The 15762-nt window shown below is 46.9% G+C and overlaps 1 protein-coding gene across 2 annotated transcripts in view; it reads right to left on the reverse strand.

The window, feature by feature from the left end:
- The window catches only part of VANGL1 (VANGL planar cell polarity protein 1), a 45877-nt gene that overhangs the window by 11803 nt on the left and 18312 nt on the right, over positions 1 to 15762 (reverse strand). For both annotated transcript variants that reach the window (XM_032098489.1, XM_032098490.1), the window contains exon 5: positions 807 to 940. In XM_032098489.1, coding sequence (XP_031954380.1) covers positions 807 to 940 — 134 coding nt within the window. The remainder of the gene's footprint in view (positions 1 to 806; positions 941 to 15762) is intronic.

A 15762-nucleotide genomic window follows, 5' to 3' on the forward strand; every position in this document is an offset into this window, starting at 1 on the left:
TACCACATTTTGTCACACAACTTCAGCCATCCTTCACCATAAAAGCTTTGCTACTCAACTTCAACTCTTCCAAAGGAATGTGCACCCCTATAAAGGCTGCTGGGCACATCTTGCTTATCAAACATGGCTTTCACTGATAGGGTTTAAGAGTGTCAAATGATTAAGCCCAGTTTTCACTGTTTTGAGTATTCACATATCCATCCACCCATCCTCCCAAAGGCTTTTTTAAAGCCCCAAAGCCTGAAAACGGTTACGAACCGCAAAGCTCAATGAGGATCGTTATCTGTGTCTGAGTTTCCATGGCCATGGGTGAGCCAGGCATAGCTCATTTAATGCTGAGGCTGCAGGCTGATGAGCAGCACTTTCATCAGCAACTGCTGCTTATACCACAGCTCCTTCACTTTCCTGAAGGCTGTATGTGAAAGCAGCACAAACGACTGGGGAACTCATTAGGTTAAAAGTTGTGTTTATTGTAGTATCACAACGGAGGAGATGACCCAAGGGTGACAAAAGCAGAGGCTGCTTAAAAACAAGCAGTGGTGCTGAAAAGTGTCAAGCCACATGACAATTAAGCCTGACCCAAAACGTGGCTATTTCACCTGGCAAAGACAAAAGCCTTATTGTGGGCTAAACACATCTGTAAAGTCATCTGGAACTGGCAAACTCAGGGCTGCTAGGAAGATTTCCAGCAAGAGACAAGGATTGGCAAAACAAAAAGGTGAGAATGTGTGCATAACAAAGCATAAAGCCAACCCAGTCCTTCCCCATCCCACCCAGTCTCAGAGACTACATTTCACCTCACCTACCATCAACATTGTAGACTTTCAGGCCAGCCATGTGCTTGGCTGCTCGGGTTTTGGAGGCTGTTAACAAGGCTGGGTTGTAGACTGTGAAATCTCGGTAGTAATTTTCCAGAACCACCAGTGCAGCTCGTTGGATGCTAGGGAAAGAAAAAACAAAACAAGACAAACCCCCTCAGACTGAAACAAGCTCTCTTGTCTTCATAAAATATTTAAAAAAAAGAAAGGAAGAATAGTGATATTATTTGGAACAGAGTTGTCACGCCTACAGGACTGTGCAATACACAGAATATTAATTACTCTCTCTAGGACCTGAAATTTCATTTGAGATGCAAGATAAGTATCTCTGCCCTCAGCTCTATAGGAGGATGACAGGAAATCCCCAAACACGGGCAGCACAAAGTGAAGCACTAGGCTGCCTGCAGCACGGGAAATTACAGAACAAGAGCTCAGCCCACCTCAGTACAATCACTCTGCTGCAGAGAGCTTGCTCAGGCTGAAGACCAGAACACCACATGGGTTTTGCTGTAGCTGGCCAGCCTGGACAGAGGGACCAGCCCAGGATGGATGCTTTTCCCTCCGAGTCATTTCCAGCCGCACCTCGCAGCTCCTCAGACCTCCTCCATCCCAGCACTGACAGGAGTGTGATCTCTTCAGCTTTCACAGCAAGATAAGATCGCTGCCTGAGGAGTACGGCTGCCAGAGACGGGATTACCTCAGTATTCCTTGTTAAATCCCCGGCTAGGGACAGAATGAGGAGCAGTGACACTCCCTCCATCCCTTTGAAGGGACGCCTTTACACGAAACGATGACACATGGGAGCACAACAAACACACGCGCCAGCCGCAGGAAAGGCTCAACCCAGAGGTATCTTCCTCTGCAATCATTTCGACAACGGAGAGGGAGAGATGTCTGTAGGCACTGTTACCAGCAAACAGGACAGCATTTCAAAACAAGCCCGAGCTCTGGTGTTTAAAAATGCGGGAACAGGACACAGCTCTCTCCATGCTGCTCTGGCTCTGTGCCTCAGCGTGGCATCGGACTGGCAGCAGCACTCTCAGCAAATCACCAAGATCACCTATTCACCCAACTGGAGCTTGCCAAGGGCCCACACTTAAAATAATTTTTGTTGGTTCAAAATGAAAATGTAACTGCCAACACATTTGTTGCCAGTTAATTGCAAAGGTCACACTTACCAAGGAGGCCCCTCCTAAGGAAAGCAACAAAGTATTCTCACACATGTTACAACATAGGAAGAAAACATTACAAGGAAGGTAACGTGGGAAAATAAGACATTAACAAATTAAGCCCTAAATTCAGTTCTCTGCACTACCACAGATTCCACGTGTGTTCCCGGAGGAGCAATTTAAATTTTCCTGTGCTATGCGCTAATATTAAACTTCTGCATCACACCCAAGTAATTTAAACACACACACACAACCACCCTCATTCTACAGCTGCCATGCTCCCACTGATCAGTGAATTAAGCACAGATGCCAGCCCATTCAAGAGATTCTGAGAAGGAAGAACAAACCCCGACTTGCTCACTGTGTAGCTTCATCAGTCAGTATTACGGTACGTCGCCATTTATTTCATTAGCTGCGTACCTTTAAGATTATGAATTTAGCTTTAGAAGCAAATTCCATCTTTAGGATTGTCTGGTGGGGTCTTTTGGATCCAGCTGGAGCGTCTTAAAGAAGCTTTACCTTTCAGGCGCCACTCCTTCGTATTTCCTCACCTTAGGTTTGGTAAAAGCAACTCCACTTACGCACTCAGCTACTGATTTGTGGTAAAGAGCCACCAGTTAACAAAGGAAACAATTTTCCTTTGATGAAGGAGTGCAGACTGACCCACTGCCAGACACACATAGATGCTGACAGGTGAAAGCAGTTTTATTTCTCCCTGCCACGCTTCTGATTTCTACTGTGAATTTGCTGCAGCCTATAAATAAAATTTCATAGAATTAATCATGTGGCAGCAGCACATATTCCCCCTTCTGACTGCATTCAAACATGATCAAGTTTTTCCATGTCTGCTTCCCAGGAAGATAAAACTCCATAGAGTTTCATCACAAAACACAATATTTGGAAAACTAGGACCAACTCAAAACAGGAAGATAAAAACGAACAGTTATTCTCTGTTAATACACTATACTCGTTTCAAACAGCACTGGAACTTCCATCCCAGCAGCGGGAAATGTTTGGGAGCTCCACCGACCAATTAGCTCTATTAGGACAAAACACAATGCACTGCAGCAGAGAATAATTTATTTTTATACATACACATTTTCCCTGGACCCCACTGACAGTATTATCATCAGGATGCCAGCTTTCCCCACCTAACACCCCTTCCATCCCCTCATTAAATAACCTTCCCCACCAATTCATTGGCACGTGCACCCAAAATCTAAACACAACAAAGCTTTTACATTGCAGCATGCAACTATCATTGCCCTGAAAATTTAAAGCCCAGGTATTAGTTCCTGATGCAAATCCAGTACAGGCTCAATCCTGCACATGAGATACCCCAGCCACATAGAGTGTCTGCTCTCTGGGAAGAGAGAGGTAATAAACATCAGTTTCCTGAATTGCTACCAGCCCATTTCTGTCTCCCATGTAGTCCACCCTAAGCGTGGCAGGTTAGGAAGACAGCTCCAAGTACAACCCTTCAAACTCTCTGTTCCAGGAAAAAAAAAAAATCAGAGAGAAGCTGCAGACAAGTAAATTAGAAGGGTCACAGTAATTCGCGAGAGAGAGGAAAAGGCTGAATCAGAGCCTCCTGAGCTGTGTTGCTCAACCTCTTCACCCACATCAAGGGGAAGCCTCACCCTGCCCAGCACAGCACGGCCAGCCCTGCCCCACACGGAGCTGTGAAGCACCAAGAAGGCCGGCCCCGACCAGGCACAGCGCCCCAAGCACGGCAGAAGGGCACCCCACGCTCCTGCGCAACACCTCGCTCCAGGAGGAGGGCAACCGCAGGCATGGGAGCATCCAGAGCAGCCCGCAGCAGTCAGCAGGAGCACAGCAAAACACCAAGGAAGTCTGCTGTCTCCCAACAGAAATCCAGGCTTTTTGGGCTTCCCACCGCAGGCAGACCCTGTGCTGCCCTGCGAGCAAGGTGAAGCGGCTGCGGGAAGCCGCCTCTCCACCCACACGGCAGCTCCAGCGGGAATGGAAACTGGCAGCCTTCCTGCAGGCCACGTCTGGAGAGGCAGCTTCCCTGCAGCACTGTCTCGGGAGGAGTTCAGCACCACGTCGGTCACTGCATTCATTCACCCCGCACTTCGCAAGCTGGGCTGAGGCTCTCCTTTTGTTCAGCACGTTGAAAGAATGGGGAGGGGCAGGAAGAAAACGAACAGAAAGTTTCGATACTCAGTCGCCTGTAGGAAAGACTCCGAGTGAGGATCGTTCTCATGTGCCACCAAGAGGGTCTGGCAGCCCGGTATATTTCAGGCATTGTAGCAAACTACCAGAGCTATGCAGAAAAAGTACATCAGGGAAACATGGAAATCGTCATAGAAAGGCTTGGACCTTAAAGATCATCTAGTTCTAACCCCACCCCCCTCCACCCCCGCCATGGGCAGAGTACAAAAAGCAGGACACAAAAAGCATTTCCATGCAACAGTTCAGATTCAAAACTTATGGCATGAGAGGAAAACCTCTTGCACAATCCAGGGGCCTACTGGAAACACAGATCTCCTTGCAGGCAGTGTCAGTGAGGCTCCATGCTTTGTTGCTTTGGATTTCGTGTAGTTGGAGGGTTGCTTTTTTCTGATTATTATTTTTACTCCCCTGAAGAAGGCCATGTCACAGCATGCTGCCAAGAGGGAAAGCAAACAAGCAGACCCAGCAGAAGTACAGTGGCATTTGGCAGCAGAGAAATGCAGAGCCCTTTACTAACAGTAATGAATTAACTTTTATAGGGCATCCAAGGAAGTGGAGGAGGGGGACTCTGTGACACGAAGGTAGCAACTATTTTTTTCTCTCAAAAAGGTAAGTCAGGACCAGTTTTGTCTGAGTGCTTGCTGCTACAAAAGATTTGAATATTGCAGTCTTGCAATACACTGCACCTCAGAGGCCATTTTGACTTTGTATTTGCCTTCTGTGACACCAATACTGAAATTGGCTTTTCTTAGTGGATTTCTAGGAAAACAAGCCAGTACTAAACTGAAGAAAAGCACAAGGAAAGAAACCTGTTTATATCATCAAAATACTGGCTTTGGACACCGGTGGTTTCTAGGAAAAGGGTTTTGAGTTTTATGAAGTGGTACGAAACGGGTTGGTGAAAATTAAAAATAAGGACAGAAAAAAAGATTAAAAATTGAAGCCACACCTCTATGCACCTGTCACTCACATGGTTTTAGCAGTTTTGTGCTTTCCTGCTAAGCTAGAAATGTAGCCTGTCACGGTACTATACCAAACATCAGTAGACACTGAGAATTATCAAGGGCAGAGGAGTGCCCCATACTTTTGCAACAGATCTATGTACACATCCAGAAAGGGCTGAGCTGTTTGCTACCAGGGCAATCTTGCCATAGATGCAGATCTTGCAGCATCAGGGTTTAGAGTGAGCCACACACACCTAAAACACACAGGGATAGGCAGAGGTTTGATGACTGCTGTGTTAATTGACGGCCGAGGAAGCCTGGGGTTATTTAATCAAATGGTTCCCAGCACAGACTCCTCTCCTCCAAACAACATTGTTTTAAACATTCTTCAAAACAGACACAGCATCAAAACAAGACAAGGTCTCTGGGCACATAAAACACTTGCCACAGCCAATTGGGAAGTTTGGCACTTCAAAGAAAAGCTAGGAAAAGATTCCACAAAGCAACCTTCCAAGGAGAGCCAGCTTTGCTTTACCAGATGTCTCCAGCCTACAATTCCATCAAGCTTGGCTACTGCAAGAAATACTGAGGTCTCCTGGGGCACTGAGCTGCTCATCCAGAGCACTTCTTACTCTAGCAGCGCTGTCAGCTCACATCCAACAGGTTCAGAGGCCTTCTCTGCCTTCCTTTGCCCTGCAATCACATCTTTCTCCCAGAAAACTCCCTTTCCCCCCCCCCCTTCCTCATACTCTTTTGCCAAGGCACAGAGCTAGGGCTCAAGCTCCTGATTCTTCACCATGTTGGACTGTTTTCCCAGAGCAAAGTCACCACAACTTATAAAACTGGAAATAGACAGCTGAAGTGCAAATGCTTCCCACACCAACATCCCTGATGAAAATGATTACAGAAGGGATTTCCACCATCCTCCACGCAGACTTGCCTTCCTGCTCTGCCTGTCACAGCTACAGGTGAGGCCAGCACAGGCTGCCCACAGAGATGACCCTGAGGAGCACTGCCAGGGGCCAGGAGCTGGCAGAACCCAAGGGATTCAGTACTCACTGTCCTTCCCAAGCAACACCTTGGAGCAAGGCTCCCAAGAGGACAAAGGTTGTGCAGAAGCACTTTGCAGTGCTGGCAGAAGCACAAATGCCTTGGCTACAGTTTGGCCCTTGCCAATAAACAGAGCCCGAGTCAGATCTCAGCAGAGATACCAAGACAAGGAACTTCTTCAGCAGCTGTGGCCAAACAAGCAGAGCCGAAAAATGCCTTTTGATCATCATAACTACAAGAGCATTTCAGTTTGGTACAGTCAAGAGAACAGGACCGCAGCCTCTAGGAAAAGGAAAACCACATTTTCTTGTCAGACAACCACAACTGAGATCTCTACTTGGCTAAGGCAGGCAAGCGCAATCCTCGCCCTCCCTGGAACAGGCACCGGGCAACCGGGACACAGCGAGTTTGTTTTAGATACCCAACTCCTGGCATTCGGTGAGGCAGGGAAAAGAATTTGCAAGGTCAAACCTTTATCAGGGAAGGGAAGAAAACCTCATTGTAGTAGCAGGTTACCACTGTGATGGCAGCACAGCTGCTGCCCCCAAGGCAGCCAACATCCCTCCGTTAATGGTGCAATTAATACGGAACCCAAACACACAAAAGGTCTGCCCCCATTTTGCAGTGACCAGTCTCTGTCTTTCTCTCCCCTCACAGCCTTTTTTAACAACATGAAAATGACGGAATTTAAAGCGTGTCCCCATCTATACCCAACACTGCACATCTGAGCAACACAACTGTTGTAAATTTAAGGAGAGCACCAGCCCAGCTTTTAACTGCAGATCTCCCCTTCTCTGCCCTGTGCAGTCCAAGAAACACGGCTCCCCAACAGACACTCCTTTACAAGTCTCATCTTCTGCAAGACAAAAATCAGAATCAACACACCAGCTGAGCAATACAATAGTTCACTGCTGATGTAGAAGGGATTTCAACACAGAAATTCTGAATGAGAGAGAGAGGAGCGGAATTCATTTTCAGGTTGGGTTTTTCAGTTTGTTCTCCTCAAACCTCAGAAGCAGCCTAGTCAAAACCTAGTCAAAAACTATCGAGTACAGGTGAAAAAGACCCCTGCAAGTCCACTACTAACATTGCTGTTACATTTGAATGTTTTCATTTTGAAGAGAAGCTGTGAGTATTTTTAAAAACCAGGACTTTACAGGAGGGTATGACCAAACTTGGGGGCTGTGGGGGAATCAACTCCTTTACATCACACAACCTAAACAAGCTACTTACTTAAGCCTTCCTGAGGAATCCTATAAAAGTACTCCCAGGCCAGCACTAAAAAGATGCTGCTACAGAAGTACAGAGCATTAAGTTTTAGCCAGCAGCTATAAAACCGCAGTAAACCCAATGGCATGCTCCTACTGCAGTTCTCCTGAGAAACTTCCAAGCCTGACACCTCAGGAAGTTAACTGGTCTACAGGGTACCAGCACACAGCCTGAATGTTTTCCCCAGTCACCTTTACTGGTAGAACCTCAAAATTTGATGAATGCTTTCCCAACAGCTGCACTGCCCTTCCTTCCACTTCCAACAGCTGAAGGTGGCAGCTAGCATAACAGACTAGTAAAAAACTGCAAGACATTACTGGTATATATAGTGAGGAGGAAGAGAAGGAGAGCACAATCCTCTCATTTAAAGGGTGGTCTGAAAGGTCCAATAATATGATTTGCCAGGAAAGGACAATCACTGTGTTGAGGTCAGATGCTGTGACAGCACCACACTTCTCTTTCTCAGTAACACAGTGAACATTTTTTTCACAGTATGTTGTGCTGAGGGAGACAAAGATCAAAAGGACTCTTGTTATCTCCAACATCATATTCAACAGACAGAAAATTGAGTAAGCTGTAGAAGTCTAACATGAGTTTTAGAAACAATGGAGGTTCTGGAGCACCAGAAGAGCTTCCTATGGAAGGCAGAGGACTCTAAAAAAGAAGGAAGATTTAATCCCTTGCTGAGACTAAGCTTCTTGCCAGGTTCCCTATATACAAGTCTAGGAAGCTTTATTGCAGCAGGTCAGCCTAGGTAACTGGAAGGCTGCCTTCCAGCCCCTCACAGAGTAGCAAAAGGGAGTTTAACATGCGGTAAAGCCACATGGCCCCAGTTGCCTCAGCCCATCCATGGGGATGGGTGAGTGTACAACAAGAGCAGCTTCAGGAGCTGCATCTGAAAGAGCAGCTTGTGAAAGCTTGAACATGTGGTGCCACAAACTTCTCCCTCAGAAGGCTGAGGAAGCCAGCTGCCAGGAGAGCAGGCTCCAAAGCAAACTGCCCGCATCCTCTAACGCCAAGACCACCTCTCCAAGGGGAACAGCGTGTGTAGGGAGGTGCTGTCAAGCACTTCCTCACCACTCAGATACCTAGCAAAACCACTAAATCCAAATGGTATAGCTCACAGATTAGCCAGGGAACAACAGCAGCTCTCAGGCACTCACAGCTTGGGCTGCATTTCAGCCAGTTCCTCAGACATCAATCATCCCATGCAGATGCCCCAACAGCTCTCAAACTAGACACCCACTTCCCTTTGATCCCATACAACACATTCAAGCAGGCAAAGGTGCTCCCTTCTCATCAGACAAAGAGAATATTTGCTACCAGCATCTCTTGCTCCAGGGTCTGCTGCAACACAGACAAGAAACATGAGAGGCAAAGGACCTGTCCATGCCCTGCCATGTACCTGCCATGTCCCAGACACCTGTAGTGAACCAAAACAACACCTGGCCAGACATCCACACCTCAAGTTCAACCCAGCACCCTCAGGAGCCACTAGTAGTTTAACAGGACATGGAGAGCAGCAGCTACTGGATCCAGCAGCTAGAGCTCAGAAAGGGGTTTTCCAAGTGCACTGCTAGTACACCAAGCATTTGCCTCCATGTTACGGTTTTGCCAAGTCGTGGGCTATCCTCAAGGGAGCTAATGAGAATACTATCTTCCTTATTCATGAGAAAAAACCCCACAAACAACCAGCTACCCTCTGCTCACACTGAAGTAAAGCCAAAGCTGCGAAAGGTTTTCTTCATCTATGGAGCAAATGGGCAGTTTGGGAAGGAAAGCAGTGAGAGAAGAACACAAAGGGGACAACCTAAGTGAAAAGGTGATGGGAAGAAGCTGCTGCTGAGCTTTCCCCACAAACCTGCACAGCATGGTAGACCACAGGCACACCAGAAAGACACGGGTGTCGACAAAGCAGGGACAAGTTGGCTTCCCCAGGCACTGTGGGTGTTGCATCCAGCTGCCAGCAGTCCAAGAGGATCCACTTGTCCACACCCAATTCTACACAGACCCGTGACCAATTTGAGAGAGTCAGGGACTGCTGAAGTAGATCTTACAGTTACCATTTGCACAGCTGAGCCAATTATTGAGGCCAACGAGCCTCCTGTGGAAGGAGACCTGCATGGCTCAAGATAATAATTTACAAAGTCCAGTCTCACAGCTGGAGATACGACTCTAAACCAAGTCCACAGCAGTAAGCTGCCATCCATTTGTGCACCATGTCCAGCTCTGAATCTTCAAGGACATGATCTGAGGTACTCAAGACCAATGCCTTATGCTTGGGCCAAGGCTGGTCCCTCGTAGGTCAGCTGGACTAGGGAGGAGAAGCAACGACTGGAGGCTCTCCCTTCCCCAAGCTCAGCAGAGGAGCAGACTTTTGCAGACAGAGCCCTGCCCCACCAAGGAGGGCTCCTGCAGACTGCAGGAGTCTACGGGGCTTGATGGGATTCACGCAACAGTCCCTAAAGAGCTAGCTGATGTCATCACAAAGCCTCTCTTGATGATTTTTGAGCAGTCATTGTCCTGATTTTCAAGAAGGGCAAGAAGGAGGATCCCAGAAACTACAGGCCTGTCAGTGTCACTTCAGTGCCTGATAAATTGATGGAGAAGATTATTCTGGGAGGTATTGAAAAACATCTGAAAGACAATACAGTCATCACTCACAGCCAGCACAGCTTCATGAGAGGAAACCCCTGCTTATCAAACCTCATTTCCTTTTACGACAAGATAACCCACCTAACTGATCAAGGGAAGCCAGCTGGTACAATCTTTTTGGATTTCAGTAAAGCTTTTGATACTGTCTCTCACAGGATCCTATTGAACAAGGTGTCCAGCACACAACTGGATAAACACATCATGGGATGGGTGAGCAACTGGGTCAGGTGCAAAGGGTTACAGTGAATGAGGTGACATCAGACTGGAGACCTGTCACTAGTGGGGTTCCACAGGGCTCCATCCTTAGTCCTGTGCTCTTCAATATCTCATAAATGACTTGGACACAGGGCTGGAAGGGACACTAAGCAAGTTCAGAGATGATACAAAACTGGGAGGAGCTGCTGATGCCTTGAGGGCAGGGAGGCCCTGCAGAGAAACCTGGACAAATTACAGGGCTGCACAATTACCAACCATGTGAAGTTCAACAAGGGAAAGTGACAGATTCTGCACCTGGAATGTGGCAATCCTGGATGTAAGGACAGACTGGGGAATGAGTAAGCTGAGCAAAATAATCCAGGTAGAAAAATACACACACAAACTGCAAAGCTGCATAGGTAATAGAGATATAAATTACCAGTTCCACAATTCTGCCACTGCATCACTGTGCAACTAGACAACATTTCTTTGGGAGGGGTGAGGAAGGATCAGGCTGCTGACAGGATTTTTTTTGCAGCAGCATTATCTGAAGAAGTGATGTGGAACTATGATCAAACATTTATGTAATTGAGGGGTGTACCGAGTATTTCTGAGGGAGGCGTAACCTCTTTCAAAGGTTTCTACACACTTGAGGTTGTATTTAGGATTTAGGGAGTTTCAAACAAGTCAGGGGTGCAGAACAACACACAAGCAAAAGGTGTGCTTTACCTTCTGAACACAGCAGTTAGGAGCAAGATCACGAGCTTACCCTGCAGGCAAGGGTGAGACAGGCACTTAGTGCAGAAACAAGGGATGAAATAGCAGACACCCCCAAGCCCTGAGCTACAGGGCAACCCTCAGCCTCCAACTCAAGCTTGTGTCCTGCTCAAGCAGCTAGGAACCCTGCAGAAATCGGCAACATGTGGGACCCTGGATTAGCATTTCCAGTTCCTGGGAGCAGCATAATCCATGACAGCGATGCATTTCCTCCTCCCAACATACACCCAATGCTATGCCTCTGATTAGCCTGAGCCTCAAATGAAAAAAAGTAGATGCAGGAACTGGCAGGTATGGCAAGAAGTTTACACGACTCTGCATTTTCACAAGATAATTTAAAGCCTGTTCATGCTTCAAGTAAGGCCAGTCTTTAGCCACGGAATTCTTCAAGCTACATTAATCATTATGAAGTAACTAAGGGTGGGGCTTTTTGTTAGTAGTTTTTTTGAGGGTGGGAGAAAGGGTTAGTTGCTGATTTAGGGTGTTTTTTAAAGTCAAAGCTAAGAAATACAGCTTTAATTCCAAGGAAACAACAGAAACAAAGTGTTCAAAGCCTCTACTGGCAGCAAAACTCCAGTGCTGTAATAGGACTTTACATTTAGATGCTGCAGCCATAAAACATCAGCATTCAGCTCTCGATCCCACTGCTGCCTGGTAGGATGCTCTCTCAGGAAAGAGGACCACCTCCTACTTGACCCCCCCCCAGGAGGAGATGGGATTAATGTGGCAAGACTTTGAACGAGGCTGTCTTTAAAATCAATAGAGCAGCTTTAACTTGTTCTAGGATTCCTCTCAAAACACCTGGGAATGTTATTCTCCTGCAAGCCTATGCAGACAGGCCTGAAGAGGCAGCATCCATGTTAGCCACTAGCAGACCTTCGCACACAGGGGTATCAGCTCTCAAACTACAGCCCAGTCCTCCCTGCACAGCATCCCTGCACCACAGGGCATCACTCACAAAGCTCCAACCCAGCAAGCTTTGCACAAGCAAGAGCCACCTGATTTTATAACCAGCACTCAGCAACCCTATGGGGCCACGGGGACATGACCTGCAGTTACGAGCTCAGAGGAAAAACCCAGTCCCAGCAAGGATACAGATAACCTTCTACCAGGACTAGAGGAGTGCAAGCCAGAGTCAGCAGCCTGAAGCTCCCAAACCACAGCCAAAGTCCTTACTGCTGTGCCAGGAATCTGTTTTCCTGTCAGCCAGGGATAGCTCTCCCACACTGTCAGCTGATATCCCCACTTGACCTAAATCGCACAAAAGGAATTTAAACACTGAAGTTCATTTAAGCAGGTACTGGAGGGGGAATCGAGTTATAAGTGAAAATATTGCCCTCAGTTTTATAGCCATTAATAAATAAATAATTTTTTAAAATTCTATTACTACCACACAACTCCCTATTAACTTTTCCTTATTTCTTCAGGGCAGAGTCAGGAATTAGCTTCCATATTTCTTGGACATTATTTGTTGTGCTATATGAGAACTGTAAATTCACAATTCCTTGTCCTCTTAACAAAAAGCGAGCCTCTTCTTTTCCCCCAAAGGGCACACAGCTCGCTTCTTTGCAGAATATTTGTATTTCATCACTCACCACAAGAAACAGAAGTCAAAGGTTGAGAGGGTGGATTTCTTTTTTTGCAGCATTCAAAGATAAAAGCACCTTCATGGCCACAAAATTTGTTTGGCAGCTTAGGGAGGCCATCTGTCTCCGTGGGTGGTACACACAGGCACTTTGGAGGGCAGGGACAGCAGGGCAACAGAAATTCCATGACAAACCCCCTAAGTACAGGGTAGGCTGGAGTGCATACCGTTCTTGTACTTCTGGGCAGTATTGGTTTTGAAAGACAAGCCAACAAGAAAGGAAATCCCTGCAGATGAACCCAATGGCATTTCCTCCACACCACCTCTTTCAGAAAGACGAAGCCGAGCAGCTCCTCACCAGGGAGCAAGTAATACTGTACTGGCCAGGTGGGTTAATAATTGACAGCGGGCACTTCACCTACAAGTAGGCTTGTAAACTTTTAAAGTATTAAGTATTCCAAAAATGCAAGACGGCTCCAGGGTATAACAATCAGCTTGCACCACTTGCCCTTGCTGCCTGGTGCATCTGCAGGAGCACAAATAAGACTGGTACATGGCCTGGGGTCTGGTACCTTCAGCTCGTGCTCCTCCTGGTGAAGAGGAGAGGAGAAGTGGTGTGTGCATGAGGGGTGCTGGGGGTGATCAGGGATCAAGATCGAGGAAAGGAGAAGGGCAGAAAGATGTGGGCACTTCAGTTCCCCAAGCTCTCTCCTCTTTATCAATACAAGGAGCAGCTCAATATGAAAAGCCATATGTAAAATCTGGAAAGCTTATGCAGAAAGGTAAGAGGCTAGGAAAACATGCTCCTTTCAGAAAAGCACAGCCCTCCCAGGCTTGGAGACAGACTTTACCGCATCAGAAACTCCCAGACAAGTTGTGCATGTGGTCAGATACTTATGGTCTATCCTAGACTTTCCACTCACCTCTAATGAGGAGTACCTGGCATTCCTGGAGCTTGCTGATCACTTCTGCCACAAACAAGCAGCCTCTTAACAAGCTGTTGCTCTGACCCATGTCGTAAGTCCTAGCTGAACTTTGCTGGCAACACAGCCCTCGCACCACCAAACAGACCCTTGTAAAACAGAACAAGGCACCATTCCCATAACTCATCTGGAACATCAAAGGAGACTGCTCCCTACTCAGCAGGGAACAGTACTTTTTTTTTTTAGAGGCTACTGGAAAATTCCCTTCTGCAATTCCACAGATACCCTCCTGGCTAGAGCAATCATATCTCTGCAGCACCATCCTCCAGAGGTGAGGCAGCAGACACAGGCAGGAGGGAATAGTATGGCCTGTGACTAAAAATGGTTAAGAATGTGGCTGAAAGTCTCTTCCCATATAAGTCATTATTAGTTCATCCACAAGTCAGAGCTTTCTTTCCTACTCCATGACTGCTCCATGGCATGGGTGTTTCAAAGGTGCTAACACTCAACTGCCCACTGTGAACAGAGTTCAGCAAGCTCAGGAATGGGAGCATGGAAAAGCTGCCCAGATGAGTTGCAAGAAGTTGCAAAAAAGGGGTTGTAAACACCCAGTTTTGTGAAGTGTTGCTGGAAAGACACTGGGTAGGGGGTCACAAGTCTGACACCCCTCAGAAGCTGCTCTGGAGGGGACCCCTCAGTTTCCCCAGGAGCTTCACACTTGCAGATGCAATTAACACCCATTTAGCCGGCTATCCCAGAACTTCTTGGGAGGGGAGACTGATCAGTGCTGGTGCTCGTCATGTTTGGTGATGGGCAGGAGAAACTCGCACAAATGGGCATCAGGACACCTTGTACGGATTTCAGGACAGGGAAAATGTATTCAAGAACAAGGCTAATCTCACACAGGCTGGAGGCTCCGGCAACAGAGCTGGTCAGCAAAGTCTGTGTAACATGCTGTTCTAGCAAGTTCCTGCAATCAAAGCAGCAGGACAGTTAATAATATGTTTTGCTACAGAACAAGGTAAAAACTCATCAGCTCAATCTGTTTCATCAGTGTGCATCACTACAGAAGATGATGAGGTTGAAGAAACCCCAAAGAGAAAGGAGGGCCAGCGTAATTCCTCAAGGCCCTGGGAACACAGACCAAACAAACTGCACACAGGGGAGAAGGAGAAGCCTGGAGTGTCTCCAGCAGGATTTACCTCGGCAGGTACAGCACTGCACTACAGTGCATCAATGCTTGTTCTGCAGTCCCACTTCTGACTGCCGCACTGGAAACAGAAATATCACAGAAGTGTATGTGTGAGATCAGTCACACTATGAAGGAACAATGCAATTAGACACACATTGTCAAGTTCCTTCACCAGAAACCAGCAAGATTTTAGCAGCTCTTGCTCAGGGAAGAGATCCAGCTGCCTAAACCCACAGTTACAACCATGCTAGAAACAGAAACCAAGAGGTTCCATGGAAGCTTTCCTTTTGAGGAGTAGAAAGATTTTAGAACAGCGTAAGTGTTGACACAACTCCAGGCAAGAGCACTCTGTACAGCTCAAATGCTGACCTTGTGCTCATCATTAGAAAAAAAATCACTCTTGATATGTGGAGGCATATTTGAGCAACAAGATCAGATGTCAACGCTTACAAATGCAGGTTGGAATATGGAGAAGCCTGTTCCCACTCATTAGCCCTCCACACACTCCCCCCATAGTGAACAAAGTACCAGTGGCACCAAGGGATGCCTGACAAGAGAGCACTCAGAGTAATCAGTAAATACTGACAACCTAGAGATCAGCTTTATAAGCAACAGGTCCAACAAACACCCAAAGCAGCTGGAAGACAGGCTGAATGCATCCCCCTTCCACAGAACACATCTGCATCTACTTTCTTTTGTGAGTGTGTGCAAGCCACTGGGTGTCTCAGTAAGGCATTGATAATTCCTGCAGGGAAGGTACAGCATTTTCAGAGACATATACTTGTTTTGAGGAAGCAGCTGTTCCCTTCCTGAATTTTCAAACCACAGTTCAGCAAACATCCATATACCCAAACGGAGATGGGTAACAGGGATACAAGGAATGTTCAAGTACACTTTTACCGTACAGAACTGCTATTTCTGAGTATTAAGCTTCTCTTGATTAGATTGACAAGAGAACACTGACCAGCTCACAGCCATCTGCAAAACCT

Source organism: Corvus moneduloides, chromosome 2 (genome assembly GCF_009650955.1).
Source record: "Corvus moneduloides isolate bCorMon1 chromosome 2, bCorMon1.pri, whole genome shotgun sequence".
Lineage (NCBI taxonomy): Eukaryota > Metazoa > Chordata > Aves > Passeriformes > Corvidae > Corvus > Corvus moneduloides.